This window comes from Littorina saxatilis, linkage group LG5 (genome assembly GCF_037325665.1).
Source record: "Littorina saxatilis isolate snail1 linkage group LG5, US_GU_Lsax_2.0, whole genome shotgun sequence".
In the NCBI taxonomy this organism is placed as follows: domain Eukaryota; kingdom Metazoa; phylum Mollusca; class Gastropoda; order Littorinimorpha; family Littorinidae; genus Littorina; species Littorina saxatilis.
Genome location: NC_090249.1, coordinates 9,368,430 through 9,393,517, shown reverse-complemented (window position 1 = coordinate 9,393,517; position 25,088 = coordinate 9,368,430). Strand labels below are relative to the sequence as shown.

General features: G+C 40.5%; 1 protein-coding gene across 2 annotated transcripts in view; it reads left to right on the top strand.

The window, feature by feature from the left end:
• Window positions 1-25,088, top strand: part of LOC138966254 (kynurenine/alpha-aminoadipate aminotransferase, mitochondrial-like) — a 119,953-nt gene that overhangs the window by 72,829 nt on the left and 22,036 nt on the right. For both annotated transcript variants that reach the window (XM_070338394.1, XM_070338395.1), the window contains one exon: window positions 24,827-24,923. In XM_070338394.1, coding sequence (XP_070194495.1) covers window positions 24,827-24,923 — 97 coding nt within the window. The remainder of the gene's footprint in view (window positions 1-24,826; window positions 24,924-25,088) is intronic.

Sequence of the window (25,088 nt, the reverse complement as noted above, 5' to 3'; positions counted from 1 at the left end):
GCAAGTCCGAATTACAATAGAAAGGGCAAGATGAAGAAACACAAAAGCACGAGGCTCAAATAGGTGCTACCAAAATTAAACAGAAACGTCTCTGGCGAACGTTTTAAACAGTATAAGACAGTATAAGCATAATTAGTATGTATACAGAATGCTATACAGTCACGCAGTCCTTCTGTTTTACTGTCCGTACTCAGATAACGGATGTTTTAGAGTCAAATGAGCTGAATCTGTGCGTATGCCTTCAAAGATGGCTTCACACGATTGTAACTAAACCTTATATTCGTAGTCGTACTATTATCCCGCCAGGCACTCCTTTCAATACTTTTCTTCATATACCACCAATAGTATTATGCTTTTAGATATCGTTGTTAAATGATGTATTTTGATGCTGTTACCGCTGTCTGTCTCTGTCTTTAGATCTCTCCCTCTCTCTCCCTCTCTTTCTCCTCCTGTCTGTCTTTATTTATCTGTTTCCGCGTCGGTCTCTCCGTCTGTCCCTATCTCTGTCTGTCTCTATTTGTCTGGTTTAAGGCAAGCAATGATAAGTGTATAGCCTTATCTATACATATATAATTAATATATATCATAGATTATATAATGGTATGATACATGAAGATTGTATAGGGACTTCTGCTACACTTATGGTGTAAAACACATGGGATGAATCATGCTGTGTTGCTTGAAAGTACAGACTCGAACATCAAAGCATTTGGTGTCACTCGGTTCAAAATATTAAAATGTATGGTTCGTGCACGTCCAATTTAATTGTGATTAGGCTACACAGCCATAGTATATAGGTTGTGTATCTAACATGATGTAATCGGCGTACCGTTTCCGCACAGTCTTCGACTCGACGACTCCATAACCCCACATACACGTGAACATCAATAGATCTCCCAAACTTCTTTGAATATTTTAATCAAAATGTTTGTAGTACATACTCAGAAGACGACCCTTCAACTCTGTTGAAACAATTCAGGGTGTTTCTGCTAAAAATGTGTCTGTAAATCAAGTTCTTAGTTGAAGTTAAACAAAATGATCCTTACATAGCCCGTAAAAGCCCGCGAGGTAAAGGCAGACAAAAACAGTTGTGAGCGCAATCTATAATTGTAACCCGTTATGGCGTAGTTGGTATGTCAATGTTCGCCTGTGGTCTCCAAGGTTGCCGTGGGTTAAATCTCATGTTATTTTTTGTGTGTGAAATGTGACGCAGGGATCCCTTTGAACCCATTCCTCTTGTTTTTTGATTGTTGGTTAATCATCTTTTATAGTTCATGTTACAAACTTCTTTAATTTGGCAGGTGTTTTTATTTTTTAATTTTGTATTTATTTTTGGGGTCTTCTTTTACTTCATTCCAGGGGTGGGGTAATAAGCGGGCGGTTTAATGGTCCTTATGGTCCCTTTGTTTATTTTCGGAGGAGTGGGGGTGGGGGGTGGGGGGTGCCGCTGCTGTCTGCAGGTTATCTAACTCACTAGGCATGACTGTTTCGCTAAATGGAGCAGCAGCGTCAGTGGGGAACAGGGCACGAGACTGTAGAGTTATGGACCCTCGTGTACAATCAGTGAGAGCCATAGTGAAACACAATATTACACATTTATGAACAACACATATTAATTACTTCACGCCATTACCTCAGTTATTCCCATAGTAGCAGAAACATTTTTTGAACATTGTCAAATATACGTCAGGGCTAATAGTCTCGGGTGCTGTTTTACTTCACAGTTATTTTTCAAGGTTGTCAGTAATATCAGAATAAATATCACACACTTGAATGTTGTCCAAGAGCTTCAAGGCATAGTCACTGATGTCATTACTTCAGTTATTGTCAAGATTGTGGGTCATGAGAACTTAATTATAATATTAATAGTTTTATGATAATAATAAAATTAAACAGCAACAAAAAAATACGAAAAAAGTTATAAGTGTATAGTACTTGTCTTACATTATGATAGTCCTGATTTTGTGATAAATCGCCAATTTGCAAGTGCTCTACACAAGGCTAGATGTTATTAAAGGTCAAGGAGGTCAAATATCACGAAAAGGCGAAGCAACCAGCATCGGTGGCTGGCAGAGGAACCTCCCTCCGATTGGGCCACCAGAAGTAGAGGTGAAAGGAGAGGCTGGTGCAGCGGGGTGCCCGAGCCTCAGAAGGATAATTGGCGATGCAGCAAGGCCATTGATATCAGCGTGAACTTGTTATCAGCCGATGCCGTTATCGGGTTACAGCCGTAGCCCTTTCGCCGTGGCTTCGCGAGCTAGCACTGTAAGTCAGATGCTGACCACCGGTTCGCGGTGCCACAGGACCATGTTTTCAGCGTTCCTTTTCGTGTTGGGATCAAGTTACCGTGCCCTGGCCAAGAACGCTAGCATTGAAGAAGGGAGAGAAAAGTTCTACCTCCCCATCTTCGGTTTATGTAACCGACTAGGGCTCCTTGCATTAGGAAGTATTCGGATTCTAAATGTTTATTATTATTATCACTAGCAATACTCGTGCTCCTCACGGGATGTAACAAATGTTTTATGATTTTCATTAATCACTGATTGTGTGGATATTAAAGTGTCTATGCGAATCCATCCCAGATCAATTGCTATTATTGTTGCAATGGTCGACTTATCTTGTCTGAATCATGACTGATTTATTATTGTATTCATAGCTTCAAAGCGACGGTGATTGGAGTAGATTAGCTCCCCTGATCAGCGAAGCCTTATTTAACTATCAGTCATATGATAACCACACATATGATGGTAAAAACCCTTATAACTTTGGAACCAGCCAACCATTTTTTTTTAAATGAAATTAAACATGAAGACGCAGGCCATTAGTCCCTTCATGAATTCAAAAGAGAAAAAAATCAACTCGATTTTCTGCGAAAAACATTTCGCTGTGATTTTGTAATTTGTAACTGCTATTTTGTAGACCCTTCCTCGGAGTATGTAATAAAAAAAGGTTTCATTGAAATATTCCCAGAACTTTGGGAGATATGGATGTTTATGCATTGGAGAATTGGAGAATCAAACACTAAAACCCTTATAACTTTGGAACCAGCCAACCATGTTTTATGAAATTGAACATGAAGACGCAGCACATTAGTCCCTTCAACTTAAAAAAAATTAACTCGAATTTCTGAAACATTTCTCGCTGTGACTTGGTATTTTGTACTGCTATTTTGTAGACCCTTCCTCAGAGTATGTAATGAAAAAAGTTTCATTGAAATATTCCCAGAACTTTGGGAGATATGGCTGATTATGTATTTTGACCATCGGGCCCCGTAATGACCTTGACCTTTGACATATCCAATATAAATGTTGCACACAATAGGCTATCGTGTGTCTACATCTACCTACCTATATTGTGACATACATACATGCATACTTACGGAATGGAACAATCGCAAACGTTCCCGCTGGATGACGAATTAAATTATAAAAAACGTATCAGTAAAATAAAATAACAATGAACAGCACACATTCCCTGAAAAGTAATGTAGCGTAGGGGAAAGGGAGAAAAAAATGTGACACCGCGTGGATTCGAACGTACGTGATTAGAACATGATGAAGCAAGAGTGTCCTAACCAACTGGCCTACAAATAATTTGCAAAAGTTTCAGGGAAAAATACAGCTATGACATTACAAAAACCATAGGCAATGGATGTTCCCGTGTTTGCCATTCCAATAAGTAACAACGATAACAACTTGATAGGTTTGAGAGTAAACTTGATTTGACATGATACTGTGTTGTCTAAAGTGTTTATTGGATTCTCGGGCAATTTTATCCCGGACGGCTGCATGTCGAGTTTCAGGGGTGCCGAAGGGCTTCCGGCGGTAGGTAAAAATATTTAATGTTCAAATAAACCCACTTAATTAAAAAATAAACACATTAGACTCAGCCAGTCCTGATCGAGGTGGCCTCCACTATGCCCATGCAAAAGGAATAACGTGAAAGTTGCCCAGTACCACAGAAATTAGCAATTTCGTGTGACTGAGGCTACCAGTACCTGTATTAATATATGAATTATAATTGGCAACGGTAAGCGATTTCACACAGATTAGCGCGGGACAAATATTGACAGAATTTTTTTTTTATCATAACTGCAATGTTCTTCTCCCCCCCCCAAAAAAAAACCCCAACAACAACGCAACACCTCCTCCCTCCCCAACCCCTAAGAAGAACAGGTCCGACAAACCCCTGCGTCACACAGTAAGCTTTTTTTTTGTTAAATTGGTTTAAGCGTGTTTTTATTAATTTCTTGTATACATGTTATATACAGTAACAACATTAAGAACGTTAACAAGCAGACTGCTTATGGACACGTTCCAAAACTAATTATCAATACACATTCTGATAACAAGACATGGCGAACAAGTGATAACTTTAACCTTTTTCTTTCAAAATATTTCATAATATTTTATACAAATAAAGAGAGGGAGAGAGAGAGAGAGAGAGAGAGAGAGAGAGAGAGAGAGAGAGAGAGAGAGAGAGAGAGAGAGAGTGAGAGAGAGAGAGAGAGAGAGAGAGAATGCTTTGCTACATCTATTGCTGTCACTGTTAATATACTATCAGCCGAAGCGATCAGTTGACATAACGTAATCTTGTACAGCAGAAAATATTTTCATATTCAAAGATATAGTTAAATCAGTATTGCCAAACAAAAGTGTTTTGCAATCCAGAGCATACGTTGGTAGACTATTGAATAAAATGGTTCTATGTTCGTTAAATTTTGGACAATGATTAACGACGCCAATGGAATTCAATCTCCTGCTTCGGACACTTTCGTTTTGTCACGTTAGGAGAGCAATTTACCAACTTATCTATTTTGCGTCTTGACAGTTCACGTGAGTGATATTTTAGTGACTTTTGTGACATATAGACTGACCGGAACAAACGCAAACGTCCACCCTCTGGGTGACGAACAACAACACATTTGCATTCAAACGAAGTAGTTTGTTGATCATAGTGCAATTATCCCGTTTGACTTGTGTCTGTTCTCAATATGACTAACATATATATGTACTCATTTCTCCCAAATGGGTAAAGCTATTGAAACTCACTTTGGCTATGAGCTCGAGGTCCATGGGAATAAACGCTCATAATTATGTCCTGCAGATTGATGACCCTGGTGTCACTCAAAATTATCCCGCCAGGAAATGCTATTTCGTATACATGTACTCAATTGTCTAACCGGCACGGTTGGCCTAGTGGTAAGGCGTCCGGTTGGCCTAGTGGTAAGGCGCCTAGTGGTGGGTTCGAACCCCGGCCGGGTCATACCTAAGACTTTAAAATTGGCAATCTAGTGGCTGCTCCGCCTGGCGTCTGGCATTATGGGGTTAGTGCTAGGACTGGTTGGTCCGGTGTCAGAATAATGTGACTGGGTGAGACATGAAGCCTGTGCTGCGACTTGTGTCTTGTGTGTGGCGCACGTTATATGTCAAAGCAGCACCGCCCTGATATGGCCCTTCGTGGTCGGCAGGGCGTTAAGCAAACAAACAAACAAACAAACTCAATTGTCTCCAGTAAGGACACAGTTATTTTCTCCGAATTTAAGGCCCCAGTTTGTGGTGATTGACATTGATTTGCTCTGTAGTTTGATGATCCTAGTGCCAACATTATCCCGTCAGGCATTGTTTAAATGTTTTCGTTTGCACCCACTTTTCTCCAAAACTGATAAAACTGTTGACACCACTATTAGGAAGCATGCTCATCGGAGTCGATGCCGAGAAGCTCTGAACTTTGGTGACCCTAGGTACCATATTATCCGGCCATGAAGGGTTTTAATATACTGCTGACCATACACCCGTTAGGGTCCATATGTTCTATCAGCCCCAGATACTTTACTTGATTTTTGCTTTCGGCCCAGCGGACTCTTTTGAGCCATATCAGGACCAATCAGCCCGAGACGAAGACTTTAAATAATAAAACAACAACCACAGCACGATATGATAAACGGAAAGTATTAGGATCATTATGGTCACTTGTTAATTATTATTTTGTTACCCCTTTATCACATGCCGGCTATTGATACATGCCATATCATTATTGTTGTTATCAAAACGAATACGTTGTGTGTGTGTGTATTGTTAGGAAAACTCCAATCTTTTAGATTAGTTAACAATGTATCAAGAAAAATCACATATTTGAGCGAGTTTCTAGGTGACCCTCTTCGTGATTAGGGACCTAATGTACATCCTATTTGATCTTCCATGAATGGGTTCGGTTGATATTTGAATTTTCTGTAAAAGGGGTCGCTCAGATAATCGTCAAAATGTAACTGACAAGTCCAGTGGCTAACGAAGGAAAGCACCGATCACCATCAAGACTAAATCACTACCAGATGTCAGTAGGAATGTTGGTAACTGATCCACTGACCGCTATCATATGTTACTACTCGCGTACATTCCGTAGAGTACCTAGAGACCAATCTAGAGCATAATTGTATTTCATTCCCTCTGCTAGAACTGACTGGGCTTGCTGATATAAGCAAGCGTTAGTTTGTAACACATTCCCTGGCCCGTCCCAAGAGAATATGAAAGATATATATGCTACACGGAAGCGTTGTATAGACCGAAACAGTTCAAAATAATGATACTGGATTCAGACTTCAAAATTATTGTTTTCATATTAGGCCTACGAACAATAACTTACATGTTAAGAGAAATAATACATGTATCGAGAGATATTGCTTTTATTCTAGGCTACATCTCTTATGGAGGCATCTTACACACTCTCTCTCTCTTTCTTCACCCTCCCATCTCTCTCTCTCCTTCTCTTCCCCTCTATCTCTCTAATATTGACAACACCCCTCATATGATCACTCAACCTCTCCCCATCGCCCTCTGTCTCTCACCTTCTTACACACACTCTCTCTTTTCCCAACTCTCCTCTCTCTCCATCTCTCTCTCTCTTCAATAATGACACCCCCCATATATCACTCTACTTATCTTCCACTCTCGAATCTCCAAACATTCGGTTAAACGTGATTAACTGGTATCGTACCCCTATGACAGATAATATTCCCTATTCTCTGCATTCTCTGCTTGCTGTAATGCTCTTTTTTTTCAAGCCACATTTCACGTCAACCAACTTTCATCAAGACGTTATTTAAAGCGTCATTGTAGAAATGACATTCGGAAATATTAGGGGAATCCCTGTCATAACATTTTTTTCTATTTGTTTCCCATCAGGCATTTTTTGTTTTAATCACAAGTAATATAATACAGACACACAAAGAGAGACACCTATAGTGACAGCCGCTCTATCATGCTAGGACTGGTGTCAGTATACTGTGACTATACGAGGATGTCAATCAATCAATCAATATGAGGCTTATATCGCGCGTATTCCGTGGGTACAGCTCTAAGCGCAGGGATTTATTTATTTTAATTTTATTTTATGCAATTTATATCGCGCAGGGATTTATTTATGCCGTGTGAGATGGAATTTATTTTACACAATACATCACGCATTCACATCGGCCAGCAGATCGCAGCCATTTCGGCGCATATCCTACTTTTCACGGCCTATTATTCCAAGTCACACGGGTATTTTGGTGGAAATTTGTATCTATGCCTATTCAATTTTGCCAGGACAGACCCTTTTGTCAATCGTGGGATCTTTAACGTGCACACCCCAGTGTAGTGTACACGAAGGGACCTCGGTTTTTCGTCTCATCCGAAAGACTAGCACTTGAACCCACCACCTAGGTTAGGAAAGGGGGGAGAAAATTGCTAACGCCCTGACCCAGGGTCGAACTCGCAACCTCTCTCTTCCGCAAGTGCGTTACTTGCCTAGTCAGTCTACGGAAAATGGCACCATAACCAAGGATTTATTGCTAAAGAATTTCTGTTTTCAGATTCATGTTCTGCTATGTTTGTAGTATGTCTGGTCAAAAATCGAGAAAAATATAATTAGTTTTAAAAAAGTTATCAAGTGTGTTTGTCAGTGTGTATTTTGTCACAAAGCGATTCTACGTTTTTTACATTGTCTGAACTGGTTTGACACCACGAACATCAAATATAACATGCAAGTCACAGTTTATGATTACAATATAAAAAAATGTCTAAGATATTAAAAATCAAAAGGTCAAGGTCATTGGGTCATGAGGTCAAATTTGTTGTTTATGCGTGAAGTGAAGGCTGTGTAATCATTTTCACCAGCATAACGAATATTTTTTTTATACACGCACTAAACACACACACACACACACACACACACACACACACACACACACACACACACACACACACACACACACACACACACACACACACACACACACACAGACGGGAAATTCCAAAGTAATTGGTACACAAGGTCATATTTATTGTTTTCAACTAAAAGTAGAATACTGTACTCATTTTAAACCAAACATCATCTTTGTGAAGGTTGTGTTCTACAAAAACATAAGTATTCCTGTACAGGAGAATGTAAGCGCACTCAAGCAACATGTAAAAAGGCCACAAAGTTTGCAGTGTAAACTAAGAAAAGTAAGATGAATGATGTCAGGAAGTCGCTGGATAGTCTACCGCGTGACAAGGGAGCAGGGTATACAAAAGCAAACCATTCAAACACAAGCAATGAAACAACAAACGTAAACAAGGCAATTGATTAGATAAAGCATCACATAATCAAATAATCGACAACATTTTAAATTCAAAGCACATAACTCCAACATCATTACACAAACATTGCACAACATTCATAAACATTATTGACCAATAATGTATTCACAGCGTTAGTCATGCATTGGTCGACTGCAGACTGCAGAATTGAGCATCAAAGCAGTCATAAAACACTCAATGAATGCATTCACTGAATACAAATATCTGTGAACACATTCCGTAATCAGAAAAAAATCAGGAAACAACAGGAATGATAATAATTATGTCCCTTGAAAAACATCTCACAACATCAGTCACTGTCATAGAAATAAAGAAAGGCTCCAATACACATTTGTACATTTGAAAAACATCTCACACCGGTCACTGTCATAGAAATAAAGAAAGTCTCCAATACATATTTGTACATTCTCCAAAGAGCAATGCTAGTTGTTCTCTTAATCATCTGTCTGTAGAAAGGCCTGCCCAACATCGATCCGTCCTGCGTACATGGTGACCGGCTTGGAAGCTCTGGTAGACATCCTTGTGAGTTTCTTTCAGCTGCAGCATGTCCTGGAGATACAGGTGGAGGGATTTGGTGTAGAGGTTGTGCCCTGCTGCTGCCATGAAAGGCATCATTTCATGGACAGTGGACAGATGCAGGTCCCAGTTTCCTGTGCGTTCAGCTTTGAGGAACTTGCGCAGAATGTCAACCATGTCCATGTACTGAATCCACAGTGCAGCTGTGGGGTGGCACTTGAGGGTTTGCTTTTGGCGTTCTAGTTTTAGCTGAATCGATGCGATTGTCTCATCAACGCAAACTTCTCCTAGCGGGATAGCTCCACTCATCAACAAGTCCCACATGTTGGCTGCACGGGCAAGGTCCCCATCAGGCTCCTCACATGAGACAGGAGCATCTTCATTTGCTGATGGCACGATATCATCCACTGTCCCAGCAATTTGCACATCTTCTGGTACATCTGTGCTATCAATTTCCTCAATGGAGACGTCACTTAGTGTCACATCCAGGTCTGGGAGTGGCAGAGAGATTTTGAACGTTTGTGAGGTCAGGAGTGCGTTCAGAGCCGAGTCAACCAGAAAGTGGCCTCTAACTGCTCGGGACACTGCCTTGCCTTGAAGCATGTAGTTGACAGCTGTTGGTGCATATGTCAGTTCTAGCACCTCCTGCAGACCGCTGCCCTCCATCAAACGTCCAATGCAGCCCAAAAAGCTCATTTCCATGTGAAAACCTTCAAGCCTTAGAACAATGGAGGCCAAGTCAGCATCATCAGGTTTGTTGGCGACGATCTCATGGGCTTTCCAAAATAGGGGCTGGTCGAAAGTGAGCACTGGAGTCGAGCCATGTCTCTTTGCTTCCTTCGCCGTGAACAGCAGTGTAGAGTGAATGCAAGTCAGATCACCAGGGTTCATGTCGATCATTGGCAAGAAGAAAACGCTCGACTTACCAGGGTGACGGTCGTTGTGGACAGCCTGCATCGTTCCAGACCATGAAGGTCTTGCAGGCTTCAGCGGCCACACCACCTTCCACAAGACATCAAGGTGTATAGATGGGTCAACAGCTCGCAGGTTTTTTAGTTCCCTGTATGTAGTGTTCCCAAAGTGAACTGCCTTTGACTGGAAATACACGATGTCAATTGTTCCCTTTTCTTTTGAATCTTTGGAGGTGACATCCAACCTAGGAATAGGCGTTGTTCGTCGTGTTCCAGGAGTTGTGGTAGCAATCATTCCCATACCATGGAAAGAATTGTATCCATCCAAGGTACAGGAATTGTGATCCACATTGTCAGCCACGTATTGTAGAATCACATTCTTGGCACATCCTGGAATATCTGTACTTTGGGACACAGCTGCATTTGCCTCAAATCTCTGCACCTCTGTGTAGGAAGACGAGAAGCCCATCGCATTCAACACATCGATCAGATATCGGGAGCCAAAATGGTGGTGCATTTGGACTCCAAGTCCAATTTGAAGTGGGGCGATGACAACCCTAGGTCGAGCTGCCTGGACAATTGCTTGTCCCACAGATGCAATTTTATTGTCAGCATCTTTTTCGCTGAAAATCAAACGCAGGAAAAGCTGAAGGGACTGGGGAACAAAGTCCAGGTTGTACGCCCCTGAAGAAATATCCTCTGATGTTGGATATTCCTTGTTTGTCGTTGCAGAAGCAGCTTTTATTTCATTCTTTATCAGTGCTGCAGCAGCTTTCACCAGCTTCAGTTTTTCACTTTCATCGTCATTAGTCTTCGGAGAATTGTAGAAATCATGAAGAATGGATTTAGCTGTTGTGCGGAATGTTACAACATTAGACTTGCCCAGAATGTTCGCTATGATGATTTTTTCATCAAATCTCTCCAAGAGCTTTTCCTTCATCCATTTGGTGGTGTAACCAACCCCTCCACTGAACTCTTGCATTTTCTGCACAAGCTCTCCGATGGTGATCTGTTCGTCATCGTGGTTAATGAGATATTCTGCTGTTTTCTCAAAAACTTCAAGTTTTTCAGTGTCCGGTGGTCTACCCACACTTCGGCTTGGAGCGTTTGTCAGTGCGTATGCACCTGGCTTGTCATTATAACGTTTGGGAATTGACAGACCAAGCGCTCTGAAGTTACAGTTACAAGTTATATGGTACACAGCATCTGCTGCATGCAGGTCTCTTGCAAATTCAAGCTTTCCCTTGACGATATCTGCCCACTCATCATTTCTTTCGTCACATTTTTTCAAAATTTCAGTTTGTAAAGATAATGTTCTGACTCTGTATGCCTCATCAGGTCCACGTGTTTTGGAAAGATTTACCCGAGTCCCACAGAAAAAGCAGCAACTTGCAAAGTCAAATCTGTGTTGCTTAGATCGTGTGCTTCGCTCTCCAAGCTCAGTCTTATCGGTATCTCTGTTTTGCTGTCTTAAGTCTTTCTCGATATTATTGTCGTTGGTGTAATCCCTTCGACACTCGATATGCACCCTTTGACCAACTGTAGGCTGAACGGTTCTGTTCTGTCTTCTCTGGCTCGAATCCTTGATTCCTGTATCAACAAACAAATAACATTGCTCACTACAAACTCTTTTTTATAGACATTTCAACAGAAGCACGCAATTTGTTAACCGGCTATGACCCCACACACTTGCTTTGATAAGTCTCACTGGATGACACCCAGTAATACAACAAACTACAAATACAGCACAACATGTAAAAGAACACCAAAGGGAAAAAACAACAAAAGAACAAAAACAAACAAAATAAAAAAGGACATAAAACAAACAAACAAACAAACAAACGTTATAGTATACAGAACACTAAGAAACTCAAATTTATCATAAGAATTGAAACAAATCAAGAGAGAGAACATACTTGCACATCCTTTCTTTCCCAGGGTATTAAACTCGACGTCACATGGTTCGTTGCATATTGGACAGGTTTTTAATGGATCATCCATTGTGGTAGCCTTTGAAGTGCTGCAAGTAAAATAGTTTTCATGAACACAAATTTGTAATGTTCAACATTGATAACAGCACCACCATTAAATACCACAATAATATATAGTGCGTCCTGCATGTTACTTATGTAATCAGTTGATTCTAGAGGAAAACAACTAAAACACATGAAAATAGGAATTTTGACTGGAATGTTCAGCCATACAAATCCTTGCTAAAAGAGAGTTTTTCAGGCGGCAGTACAGACAGTAAAACCTTCAGTTAAAGTATTTTATGGAATAGTCAAACCAAAACTAACCTTCATTGTTTTAAAGTTGTAGATGACCACAAATAAACGTCCATGCAGCTCTGGTGTATCACAAAGACTGAAGTGAAAAACTGCTTCAAATAATCAAACTGTGAAGATTCCAGCAAGATGGTATCAAAGACAGGTTGTGCTGTCAGACCAGAGTTATGGTGAGAGCATCCGGCGAGCGCGCGGTCACGGCGATCAGATTACTGATAGCCAGCCTCCCTTACCCTCTATCCAGGAACCCCCTCATCCCCCCCTCTTCCTGCTGCAGAATGGCAGGCGAGTGATGCCATGATCTCTCTGTATCGAACTTTTAATCGATCATATCTCGGCCGTGCGATCTTCAAATGGAGTCGAATTGTGTATGCATGTTAAGTGTTCCATGCTGAGCGCAGCCATTATAAAATAAATTCTTTAGGATTTAATCCTTAGTCTCCGGCAGTATGACTGAACAATAGAGCGGTTCGACTCGCGCAGTGGCTAAACATTACACGGTTCGCGTGCCATCAATTAGAACGTCGTCAAGCAGGTATCCCGCTGAGAAACCTACTGGAGAGCAAGAGAGACAGCTGGACGCGGCATTCCTTGTTTATGGTCAGCAGATTAATGTACTGCCACACTGAGATTGAAGTCGCAGAGACTTACATCGGACTGGGTGGCCGAGTGGTATTGTTCAGTCATACTGCCGGAGACTAAGGATTAAATCCTAAAGAATTTATTTTATAATGGCTGCGCTCAGCATGGAACACTTAACATGCATACACAATTCGACTCCATTTGAAGATCGCACGGCCGAGATATGATCGATTAAAAGTTCGATACAGAGAGATCATGGCATCACTCGCCTGCCATTCTGCAGCAGGAAGAGGGGGGGATGAGGGGGTTCCTGGATAGAGGGTAAGGGAGGCTGGCTATCAGTAATCTGATCGCCGTGACCGCGCGCTCGCCGGATGCTCTCACCATAACTCTGGTCTGACAGCACAACCTGTCTTTGATACCATCTTGCTGGAATCTTCACAGTTTGATTATTTGAAGCAGTTTTTCACTTCAGTCTTTGTGATACACCAGAGCTGCATGGACGTTTATTTGTGGTCATCTACAACTTTAAAACAATGAAGGTTAGTTTTGGTTTGACTATTCCATAAAATACTTTAACTGAAGGTTTTACTGTCTGTACTGCCGCCTGAAAAACTCTCTTTTAGCAAGGATTTGTATGGCTGAACATTCCAGTCAAAATTCCTATTTTCATGTGTTTTAGTTGTTTTCCTCTAGAATCAACTGATTACATAAGTAACATGCAGGACGCACTATATATTATTGTGGTATTTAATGGTGGTGCTGTTATCAATGTTGAACATTACAAATTTGTGTTCATGAAAACTATTTTACTTGCAGCACTTCAAAGGCTACCACAATGGATGATCCATTAAAAACCTGTCCAATATGCAACGAACCATGTGACGTCGAGTTTAATACCCTGGGAAAGAAAGGATGTGCAAGTATGTTCTCTCTCTTGATTTGTTTCAATTCTTATGATAAATTTGAGTTTCTTAGTGTTCTGTATACTATAACGTTTGTTTGTTTGTTTGTTTGTTTTATGTCCTTTTTTATTTTGTTTGTTTTTGTTCTTTTGTTGTTTTTTCCCTTTGGTGTTCTTTTACATGTTGTGCTGTATTTGTAGTTTGTTGTATTACTGGGTGTCATCCAGTGAGACTTATCAAAGCAAGTGTGTGGGGTCATAGCCGGTTAACAAATTGCGTGCTTCTGTTGAAATGTCTATAAAAAAGAGTTTGTAGTGAGCAATGTTATTTGTTTGTTGATACAGGAATCAAGGATTCGAGCCAGAGAAGACAGAACAGAACCGTTCAGCCTACAGTTGGTCAAAGGGTGCATATCGAGTGTCGAAGGGATTACACCAACGACAATAATATCGAGAAAGACTTAAGACAGCAAAACAGAGATACCGATAAGACTGAGCTTGGAGAGCGAAGCACACGATCTAAGCAACACAGATTTGACTTTGCAAGTTGCTGCTTTTTCTGTGGGACTCGGGTAAATCTTTCCAAAACACGTGGACCTGATGAGGCATACAGAGTCAGAACATTATCTTTACAAACTGAAATTTTGAAAAAATGTGACGAAAGAAATGATGAGTGGGCAGATATCGTCAAGGGAAAGCTTGAATTTGCAAGAGACCTGCATGCAGCAGATGCTGTGTACCATATAACTTGTAACTGTAACTTCAGAGCGCTTGGTCTGTCAATTCCCAAACGTTATAATGACAAGCCAGGTGCATACGCACTGACAAACGCTCCAAGCCGAAGTGTGGGTAGACCACCGGACACTGAAAAACTTGAAGTTTTTGAGAAAACAGCAGAATATCTCATTAACCACGATGACGAACAGATCACCATCGGAGAGCTTGTGCAGAAAATGCAAGAGTTCAGTGGAGGGGTTGGTTACACCACCAAATGGATGAAGGAAAAGCTCTTGGAGAGATTTGATGAAAAAATCATCATAGCGAACATTCTGGGCAAGTCTAATGTTGTAACATTCCGCACAACAGCTAAATCCATTCTTCATGATTTCTACAATTCTCCGAAGACTAATGACGATGAAAGTGAAAAACTGAAGCTGGTGAAAGCTGCTGCAGCACTGATAAAGAATGAAATAAAAGCTGCTTCTGCAACGACAAACAAGGAATATCCAACATCAGAGGATATTTCTTCAGGGGCGTACAACCTGGACTTTGTTCCCCAGTCCCTTCAGCTTTTCCTGCGTTTGATTTTCAGCGAAAAAGATGCTGACAATAAAATTGCATCTGTGGGACAAGCAATTGTCCAGGCAGCTCGACCTAGGGTTGTCATCGCCCCACTTCAAATTGGACTTGGAGTCCAAATGCACCACCATTTTGGCTCCCGATATCTGATCGATGTGTTGAATGCGATGGGCTTCTCGTCTTCCTACACAGAGGTGCAGAGATTTGAGGCAAATGCAGCTGTGTCCCAAAGTACAGATATTCCAGGATGTGCCAAGAATGTGATTCTACAATACGTGGCTGACAATGTGGATCACAATTCCTGTACCTTGGATGGATACAATTCTTTCCATGGTATGGGAATGATTGCTACCACAACTCCTGGAACACGACGAACAACGCCTATTCCTAGGTTGGATGTCACCTCCAAAGATTCAAAAGAAAAGGGAACAATTGACATCGTGTATTTCCAGTCAAAGGCAGTTCACTTTGGGAACACTACATACAGGGAACTAAAAAACCTGCGAGCTGTTGACCCATCTATACACCTTGATGTCTTGTGGAAGGTGGTGTGGCCGCTGAAGCCTGCAAGACCTTCATGGTCTGGAACGATGCAGGCTGTCCACAACGACCGTCACCCTGGTAAGTCGAGCGTTTTCTTCTTGCCAATGATCGACATGAACCCTGGTGATCTGACTTGCATTCACTCTACACTGCTGTTCACGGCGAAGGAAGCAAAGAGACATGGCTCGACTCCAGTGCTCACTTTCGACCAGCCCCTATTTTGGAAAGCCCATGAGATCGTCGCCAACAAACCTGATGATGCTGACTTGGCCTCCATTGTTCTAAGGCTTGAAGGTTTTCACATGGAAATGAGCTTTTTGGGCTGCATTGGACGTTTGATGGAGGGCAGCGGTCTGCAGGAGGTGCTAGAACTGACATATGCACCAACAGCTGTCAACTACATGCTTCAAGGCAAGGCAGTGTCCCGAGCAGTTAGAGGCCACTTTCTGGTTGACTCGGCTCTGAACGCACTCCTGACCTCACAAACGTTCAAAATCTCTCTGCCACTCCCAGACCTGGATGTGACACTAAGTGACGTCTCCATTGAGGAAATTGATAGCACAGATGTACCAGAAGATGTGCAAATTGCTGGGACAGTGGATGATATCGTGCCATCAGCAAATGAAGATGCTCCTGTCTCATGTGAGGAGCCTGATGGGGACCTTGCCCGTGCAGCCAACATGTGGGACTTGTTGATGAGTGGAGCTATCCCGCTAGGAGAAGTTTGCGTTGATGAGACAATCGCATCGATTCAGCTAAAACTAGAACGCCAAAAGCAAACCCTCAAGTGCCACCCCACAGCTGCACTGTGGATTCAGTACATGGACATGGTTGACATTCTGCGCAAGTTCCTCAAAGCTGAACGCACAGGAAACTGGGACCTGCATCTGTCCACTGTCCATGAAATGATGCCTTTCATGGCAGCAGCAGGGCACAACCTCTACACCAAATCCCTCCACCTGTATCTCCAGGACATGCTGCAGCTGAAAGAAACTCACAAGGATGTCTACCAGAGCTTCCAAGCCGGTCACCATGTACGCAGGACGGATCGATGTTGGGCAGGCCTTTCTACAGACAGATGATTAAGAGAACAACTAGCATTGCTCTTTGGAGAATGTACAAATATGTATTGGAGACTTTCTTTATTTCTATGACAGTGACCGGTGTGAGATGTTTTTCAAATGTACAAATGTGTATTGGAGCCTTTCTTTATTTCTATGACAGTGACTGATGTTGTGAGATGTTTTTCAAGGGACATAATTATTATCATTCCTGTTGTTTCCTGATTTTTTTCTGATTACGGAATGTGTTCACAGATATTTGTATTCAGTGAATGCATTCATTGAGTGTTTTATGACTGCTTTGATGCTCAATTCTGCAGTCTGCAGTCGACCAATGCATGACTAACGCTGTGAATACATTATTGGTCAATAATGTTTATGAATGTTGTGCAATGTTTGTGTAATGATGTTGGAGTTATGTGCTTTGAATTTAAAATGTTGTCGATTATTTGATTATGTGATGCTTTATCTAATCAATTGCCTTGTTTACGTTTGTTGTTTCATTGCTTGTGTTTGAATGGTTTGCTTTTGTATACCCTGCTCCCTTGTCACGCGGTAGACTATCCAGCGACTTCCTGACATCATTCATCTTACTTTTCTTAGTTTACACTGCAAACTTTGTGGCCTTTTTACATGTTGCTTGAGTGCGCTTACATTCTCCTGTACAGGAATACTTATGTTTTTGTAGAACACAACCTTCACAAAGATGATGTTTGGTTTAAAATGAGTACAGTATTCTACTTTTAGTTGAAAACAATAAATATGACCTTGTGTACCAATTACTTTGGAATTTCCCGTCTGTGTGTGTGTGTGTGTGTGTGTGTGTGTGTGTGTGTGTGTGTGTGTGTGTGTGTGTGTGTGTGTGTGTGTGTGTGTGTGTGTGTGTGTGTGTTTAGTGCGTGTATAAAAAAAATATTCGTTATGCTGCTGAAAATGATTACACAGCCTTCACTTCACGCATAAACAACAAATTTGACCTCATGACCCAATGACCTTGACCTTTTGATTTTTAATATCTTAGACATTTTTTTATATTGTAATCATAAACTGTGACTTGCATGTTATATTTGATGTTCGTGGTGTCAAACCAGTTCAGACAATGTAAAAAACGTAGAATCGCTTTGTGACAAAATACACACTGACAAACACACTTGATAACTTTTTTAAAACTAATTATATTTTTCTCGATTTTTGACCAGACATACTACAAACATAGCAGAACATGAATCTGAAAACAGAAATTCTTTAGCAATAAATCCTTGGTTATGGTGCCATTTTCCGTAGACTGACTAGGCAACTACGACTAGCTGCTCCTTTCCACGGCCCCCCACCCCCACCGCCAGCCCCACGCATCCCTCTCTCCCCCCTCCCTCTCTCCCCCCTCCCTCTCTCCCCCTCCCTCTCTCTCCCCCTCCTTCTTTCTCTCCCTTCCTCTCTCTTTAACCTTAATTGTCAATCCGTTTTTCATTGCTAAATTCATGCGGATAAATAAAAGCTTGATGATTAGCAAGAATCACCTCTGATTTGTTATTTGCACTGTCACTGAAGACTAGACCGTCAGTGAAACTTAATACAGTTTGCCACCTGTTTACCTCTTTTTATATTTTAATCCAGACAGCATTATCCACCACCACCCATTATATAAACATTCTATTTTGTGTAGTCCCGATATCAATGTTGCAAACCTTTTGATGCAGCTTTTAATAATATAAGAGATTTGATTTATACGTATTCCCTGTTTCACTCAATGAATATATATATTCCCTAAAATATCCAGGTAATATACATATTTCCTGGAATTTGGATGCCATTTTTAGACGTATTCCCTGACTTATATTTAGCATTCAAAAGGAGACACTTTGATGGAGTGAAAAATCTCTCTCTCTCTCTCTCTCTCTCTCTCTCTCTCTCTCTCTCTCTCTCTCTCTCTCTCTCTCTCTCTCTCTCTTATGCTTACAAATATAACAACAATTGCATATCAATAAAATTTACAACACAAAATTACACTGTTTGCACCAATGAAGTGAGAAAAAATGACTTTTATATCAGCAAAATCAACAAGCCGTAATAACTCTAGTTGGCGGGATATATTTTGTTTGTTTGTTTGGTTGGTTGTTTGCTTAACGCCCAGCCGACAACGAAGGGCCATATCAGGGCGGTGCTGCTTTGACATTTAACGTGCGCCACACACAAGACAGAAGTCGCAGCACAGGCTTCATGTCTCACCCAGTCACATTATTCTGACACCGGACCAACCAGTCCTAGCACTAACCCCATAATGCCAGACGCCAGGCGGAGCAGCCACTAGATTGCCAATTTTAAAGTCTTAGGTATCCCTGCCGGGGTTCGAACCCACGACCTCCCGCTCACTGGGCGGACGCCTTACCACTAGGCCACCGTGTTGCGGTTTGGCGGGATATAGTGATCCTTACATCGTTCGAAAAAAACCCAATACAGCTACCCTTTCAAACCATGTTTTTTTGCTTATTTGCTATTGTATTTGGTTGTAATATGTTATATAGAATTGTGCATGTGGAGGGATATTATATTTTTTAAATATGGAAAAAGTGAAAGCTAATTTAAAATTTATGGACAGATTAATTGATGAAAATGGCTCTCAATAACGACGCAAAAAGGAATTTTACAGGAGCAAGTGAGATTTTACAATAACGTGTTTGATAAAAATGGGAATTTTGTTGAGGAGGATGCTGAAAGTAAAGTTCTTAATTCAAATATTCCTCAATTAAATGACGAACGAAAATCATTGATGATTTCTCCAATATATCTCGCTTAAAATTAAATAAAAGTAAAACGGAAGCAATGTGGTTGGGATCGCGTATAAACTGTCAAGAGAAATATTGCGATATTAAATGGAATACCCAGGTTAAAATCATGGGAATTAGTCAGTTTTAAAAAGGACATCCCGGCCTCTGAAATTATGGAAAATTGGTCCAAAAGACTTGAAAAAGTTGAACAAATCATTTGCAGATAGTCAAGAAGAAATTTAAGTATAAGCGGCAAATTATGTATTATTAAGTCCTTCTTAGTTTCACAATTTGTTTACGTTATGCAGGCGCTTCTTGCCCCTGTTAAAGTTCTCGATAAGTTGAATACTATTTTGTTCAGGTTTCTCTGGAAAAGGAAGTATTCAAATACAAAAGCCGAAATGTATTGTGTAATGTGGTGGAAGAAGGTGGTATTAACATGATAAACGTCCACGATATGCATGCTTCTTTTTTACTCACATGGGCAGCAAAACTTCAACAACAAAAACATGAAACGTGGACAACGATTCCATTAAGTCTTTATCAGGTATTGGGAAGAAATTTACTTTGTTTTAAAGCCACAACACCACTAAAACTGTTCCAAGGTATTGAATGCATTCGATCAAACTTTTGGACAGAAGTTCTCTTAAAATGAATCCATAATAAAGCATTGATTTATGAGAAAGAAGATCGCTTTGGCGATCAATGTTTGTGGAACAATATAAAAGTGGTTTATAAAAATAAAAGCTTATATTTTAAAAAAATGGATAGAAGCGCACTTAGATACGGTGAAAGATATTTGGGTTAACGGAGATATGATTCCTTTTAACCAGCTGTGCACAAAGATAGGATACAGTCCCTCTAGATTTTTTTAGTACGGCGCAAAGACTGCTGTGCGAGCGCTTGCACTTCGCAAAAACACAGCCAGCCCGCGAGCAGGCGAACACAATAATGACCTTGACACACGGAACCCTGTGATCATTAACCCCTCCGCGAGAAAGTTTCGCATGCTGATTGTCCAGTCCAAAGCGAGCGAGCCTTGCGCTGTTACATTTTGGTTACATAAATATCAGGTTAAACTAGATCACAATTATTGGCTGTTAGCAAGCAAATGTACAAAAGAAGAAAGATTGCGATTGTTACAATGGAAAATATTACATAATATTTATCCCACGAATATATTATTAAAAAAAATGAAAATTAGAGAAACAAAATTATGTACATTTTGTAAACACATTGATTATGTTGAACACTTTTTTGGGCAATGTGAGAAGTTGACGAGCTTTTGGGAAAATGTTGTCCATTATATTCTCAGAACACGATGTCTTGTTTGGTTATCAACCTAGTAATATATGCCAAAATAATAAGGTACTTAATCACATTATTTTGATTGCAAAAATGTGTATTAGTAAATATAAGTATGGTGATAGATACGATTTGAATAGTACATTGGAAAATGAAATGTACATTGGAAGTATGTGAGTAATGTATAAGTCGAGATGAGGTGAAGTGATATATGACGTTTGTGAATATTATGAGGGGGGTGGGAGAGAGCGGATGGACGAGAATAAGGAAAAAAAAAAAAAGGAGAAAAAAAAGTAACCATGTATGGCTCCTCAATTGCTTTTTGTATAAACAACCATGCAAATCACAAAAAAAAGAGAAAAAAAAAGAAATAGGTTTTCTCCAATTTAAAAAAAACAAAAAAACAAAAAAAAACAAGTCGCTTAAGGCGAAATTACTACATTTAGTCAAGCTGTGGAACTCACAGAACGCACTGCATTTTTTTTACAGTGACCGTAGTCCGCCGCTCGCGCAAAACGCAGTGAAACTGACGAGACTGTTTAGCGCGGTGGTGGTTTAGCGCGGTGCTGCATAGCACGCTTTTCTCTACCTTTCTTCGTTTTATCTTTCTGAGCGTGTTTTTAATCCAAACTCTATATGATTTGGAATCAGGAACCGACAAGGAATAAGATGAAATTGTTTTTTAATCGATTTCGGAAATTTGATTTTGATCATAATTTTTAATTTTTAATTTTGAAAGCTTGTTTTTAATCCGAATATAACATATTTATATGTTTTTGGAATCAGAAAATAATGAAGAATAAGATGAATGTAAATTTCGATCGTTTTATAAAAAAAAATTAATTACAATTTTCAGATTTTTAATGACCAAAGTCATTAAGTAATTTTTAAGCCACCAAGCTGAAATACAATACTGAAGTCCGGCCTTTGTCGAAGATTGCTTGGCCAAAATTTCAATCAATTTGATTGAAAAATGAGGATGTGACAGTGCCGTCTCAACTTTTACAAAGAGCCGGATATGACGTCATCAAAGACATTTATCGAAAAAAGAAAAAACACGTCCGGGGATATCATACCCAGGAACTCTCATGTACAATTTCATAAAGATCGGTCCAGTAGTTTACTCTGAATCGCTCTACACACGCGCACGCACACCGGCACAGACAAAACTTGACTAAATGTAAAAAGAGAGAGAGAGAGAGAGAGAGAGAGAGAGAGAGAGAGAGAGAGAGAGAGAGAGAGAGAGAGAGAGAGAGAGAGAGAGATGATGATGATGATGGAACTTTATTTTTCAAGGATAGAGGTTTAAGGTGACGCCTTTTCTTACAACCGGTCCTTACTTCTAATACAAATGTCTAATAAATGATAAACAAGTAAAGCAACATGACAAATAAACAAAGTAAACGAACGAACCAGCAAACAATCGACAAGTAAGCAAACAAGCAAATAAACATAAACAACAAAATGACAAAGTAAGGAACATACAAATCAAAAGCAAAACATGCAACATATTAATTGAGGTTATACATGTAAAGTGATCGACGGTTAAAGTTCCATCCTCACCTATTCACACTTTACTGACACTATACACAACCATCAGTGTGTATAGGAAACAGGTACTTAACGCCTTCGTCCGTACGGGTTACACACTGTGTATAGCCAAACGGTACCTAATGTGGATTTCGTACGTACAGAAGTCACACAGATCCGTCTGCGTATGACCGGTACCTAAGGTGCTCCTCGTCCGTATGTGTGTGTGTGTGTGTGTGTGTGTGTGTGTCACTGAAGAATAGATCGTGTGAGGTACCTTGATACCTGCTTTTTCTTACCTGACACTGTTGTTGAGAGGCTAGTATTTGTTCATAATTCATTTTTTGGTAAGAGGACCATTTCTTTTTTTCAAATGAAGTATTTTTTCGAGAAGGCATATTTATCAGGTCTTCATGAGGACTACGAAATTGTCCCCCTCTCAGGCCTCAAAAGCACGACTGGGTTACTGTGTAACCACGTGAAATTCAGCGACCACCTGTCCTCTGCCCGTGTAAAATATGCGTTGGAAGAGAATTTTATTTTGTAAACAAATGATATTGCTGGCTGTGAGGCTTGCCGAGGAGTGTAACTCTCTTGTATATGGTAATAGTCATTATCACGAAATAATTAGCATCCATTCCGCAAAAGTTATGTCAGTCACAAAATCATAGTGGTCTGATTGTCTTGAATCCATTTTGAGAGAATTACAGAACATTTCTAGGTGTTTTTTTTAAATAAAGGCGACCATTCAAGTACCAGAGCTATGTATCCCGCGCGGAGCAGGCCAAAGAAGCGGACGAGTGTCTCTGTGGTATCCATTTTGTTTTGCTTAGGCTCTATCTCATCTCGCCTGTTTCCTTCTTTGTGACTGTGAAATTTGACTCACGCTTTTGCGTAAAATGAACGACATTCAAACTGGAGCTCAGATATCGCTATTTTCATGCATACAAAATAAAACAATTCAGGTTGATCCTTTTATGGCGGGGTTAAGAGTACGAGGGAAGGTAGAGATAAACTAAAACAAATTTATCAAAACATTGTAAAACACACCTAACATTAATTGTGCTCAAGGAAAAGGGAGTTGTGGGTGGGACCTAGGCAGATGTTGACTGTGCTTATGTAGAGGTTACATGCCGAGTCTCAGTGATTATTAAAAATAATGGTCGAAGTTGGCGGATCATGAAAAATGCGAGCTTCAGCGAGCTTTTTCATGACCGCGAACTGAGACCATTATTTTTAATAATCACTGAGACGAGGTGTGTAACCTCTTTATTCCTCCTTTCTTCAGTTATTCAAAGAAAACAGGAGTTTTTGTGCGAAAGTTTGATCGAATCTGAATCACTCAACCAGTCAACCTGCGCAGGCGATCGATTAATGCGCGGTTGTATAGTTCCGTGCAAATCATTCCATTCTGTTAACACTTCTTGTCAGTTTCCCAGTTTTAGACTAAAATCAAGTACACAGATATGCTGTTATTCTGCTGTGGCGGTAAAGGCAGATATTGTGTGTTCTGTTTATGTTTTAGTATCGCTTAGGATAATGTTATTTCGTCAAATGGGACTAGCAGACGAACTTTTGCACCCGTGTTCCAACGTTAATTACTGTATGAAGTTCAGTTTTCTGGGGAAAATAGTGTATGAAACCGCTTTATGTTGTTTAAATTGATGAGATGTGTGCATTTGGTTGCGTGTGATCTGTTTATAAAATGAAATATTGTTGAAAACTGACCGTCGGATTGCAGTCAGTGTTGTCGAAGAAACTGCGTTAAAAGAAGGGGAACTACTCTTGTCGGCTAGAGTATGAGTTACTTGCCTTGGGAATTTGCTTGTGATGAACGGTTTGAGCACGGCAGATCTAGATTCAGAAAACAACCGAACTCATGGATTTTATATGGAGATTCATGTGTTCAGGCCTGTAGTTGTTAATTTAAATGCGGTATGTTTGTATTGTTTGCTCCAGAGATGTATACTTCGTACGTATAGAGCGTTCGGAACTTTTCAGTCGCAAAAGTAGTACCAAAACAGAACAGCTTCTCAACCCATTGCACTATCGAGGATTCAGGCTGTTGCTGGCTCGTTATTTGTTTGGTTGCTGGGTCATTATCGAAAAATAACTAGCTCTACAAGTTTACAGAGGTAAAGAAGCAGAGGGGGGAATAAGTTTCAATAATAAGCGCTTGCGCATTTCAGGGGAGAAGTTTTGTTGTTATGGTTGATTTTTTACATTTAGTCAAGTTTTGACTAAATATTTTAACATGGACTGGGAATCGATGGTGGGGGTGTGTGACAGTGTGAATGTATGTGTGTTTGCGTGTGCGTTTGTGCGTGCGTGTGTGTATGTATGCGTGTAAACGTATGTGTGTGTGTGTACTTTATTTCCACCCCACCTTAACCTTTCTTGCTTCACCCCACCTCATCTCACCTCACATCACCTGACCTAACCTTACCTCATCTCACCTGACCTAACTTTACCTCATCTCACCTAACCCAATGTGTATTACTGTGCAGGCTGAGGCTGGCGACGATGAGCGGACCGGCCCCTCTGTTGGACGTCATGAGGTTGATCAAAGATTGTAGCAGTACTGCGGGATGTGGGCTGGCACAGGTCTGTCTGTCTGTCCGTCCGTCCGTCTGTCTCTCCGTCTCTGTGTCTGTCTGTCCGTCCGTCTATCTCTCCGTCTGTCTGTCCGTCTGTCTATGTTATAACGTTAGTCATTCTGTCTCTCCGTCTGTCTGTGTGTCTGTCTGTCCGTCCGTCAATCTGTCTCTC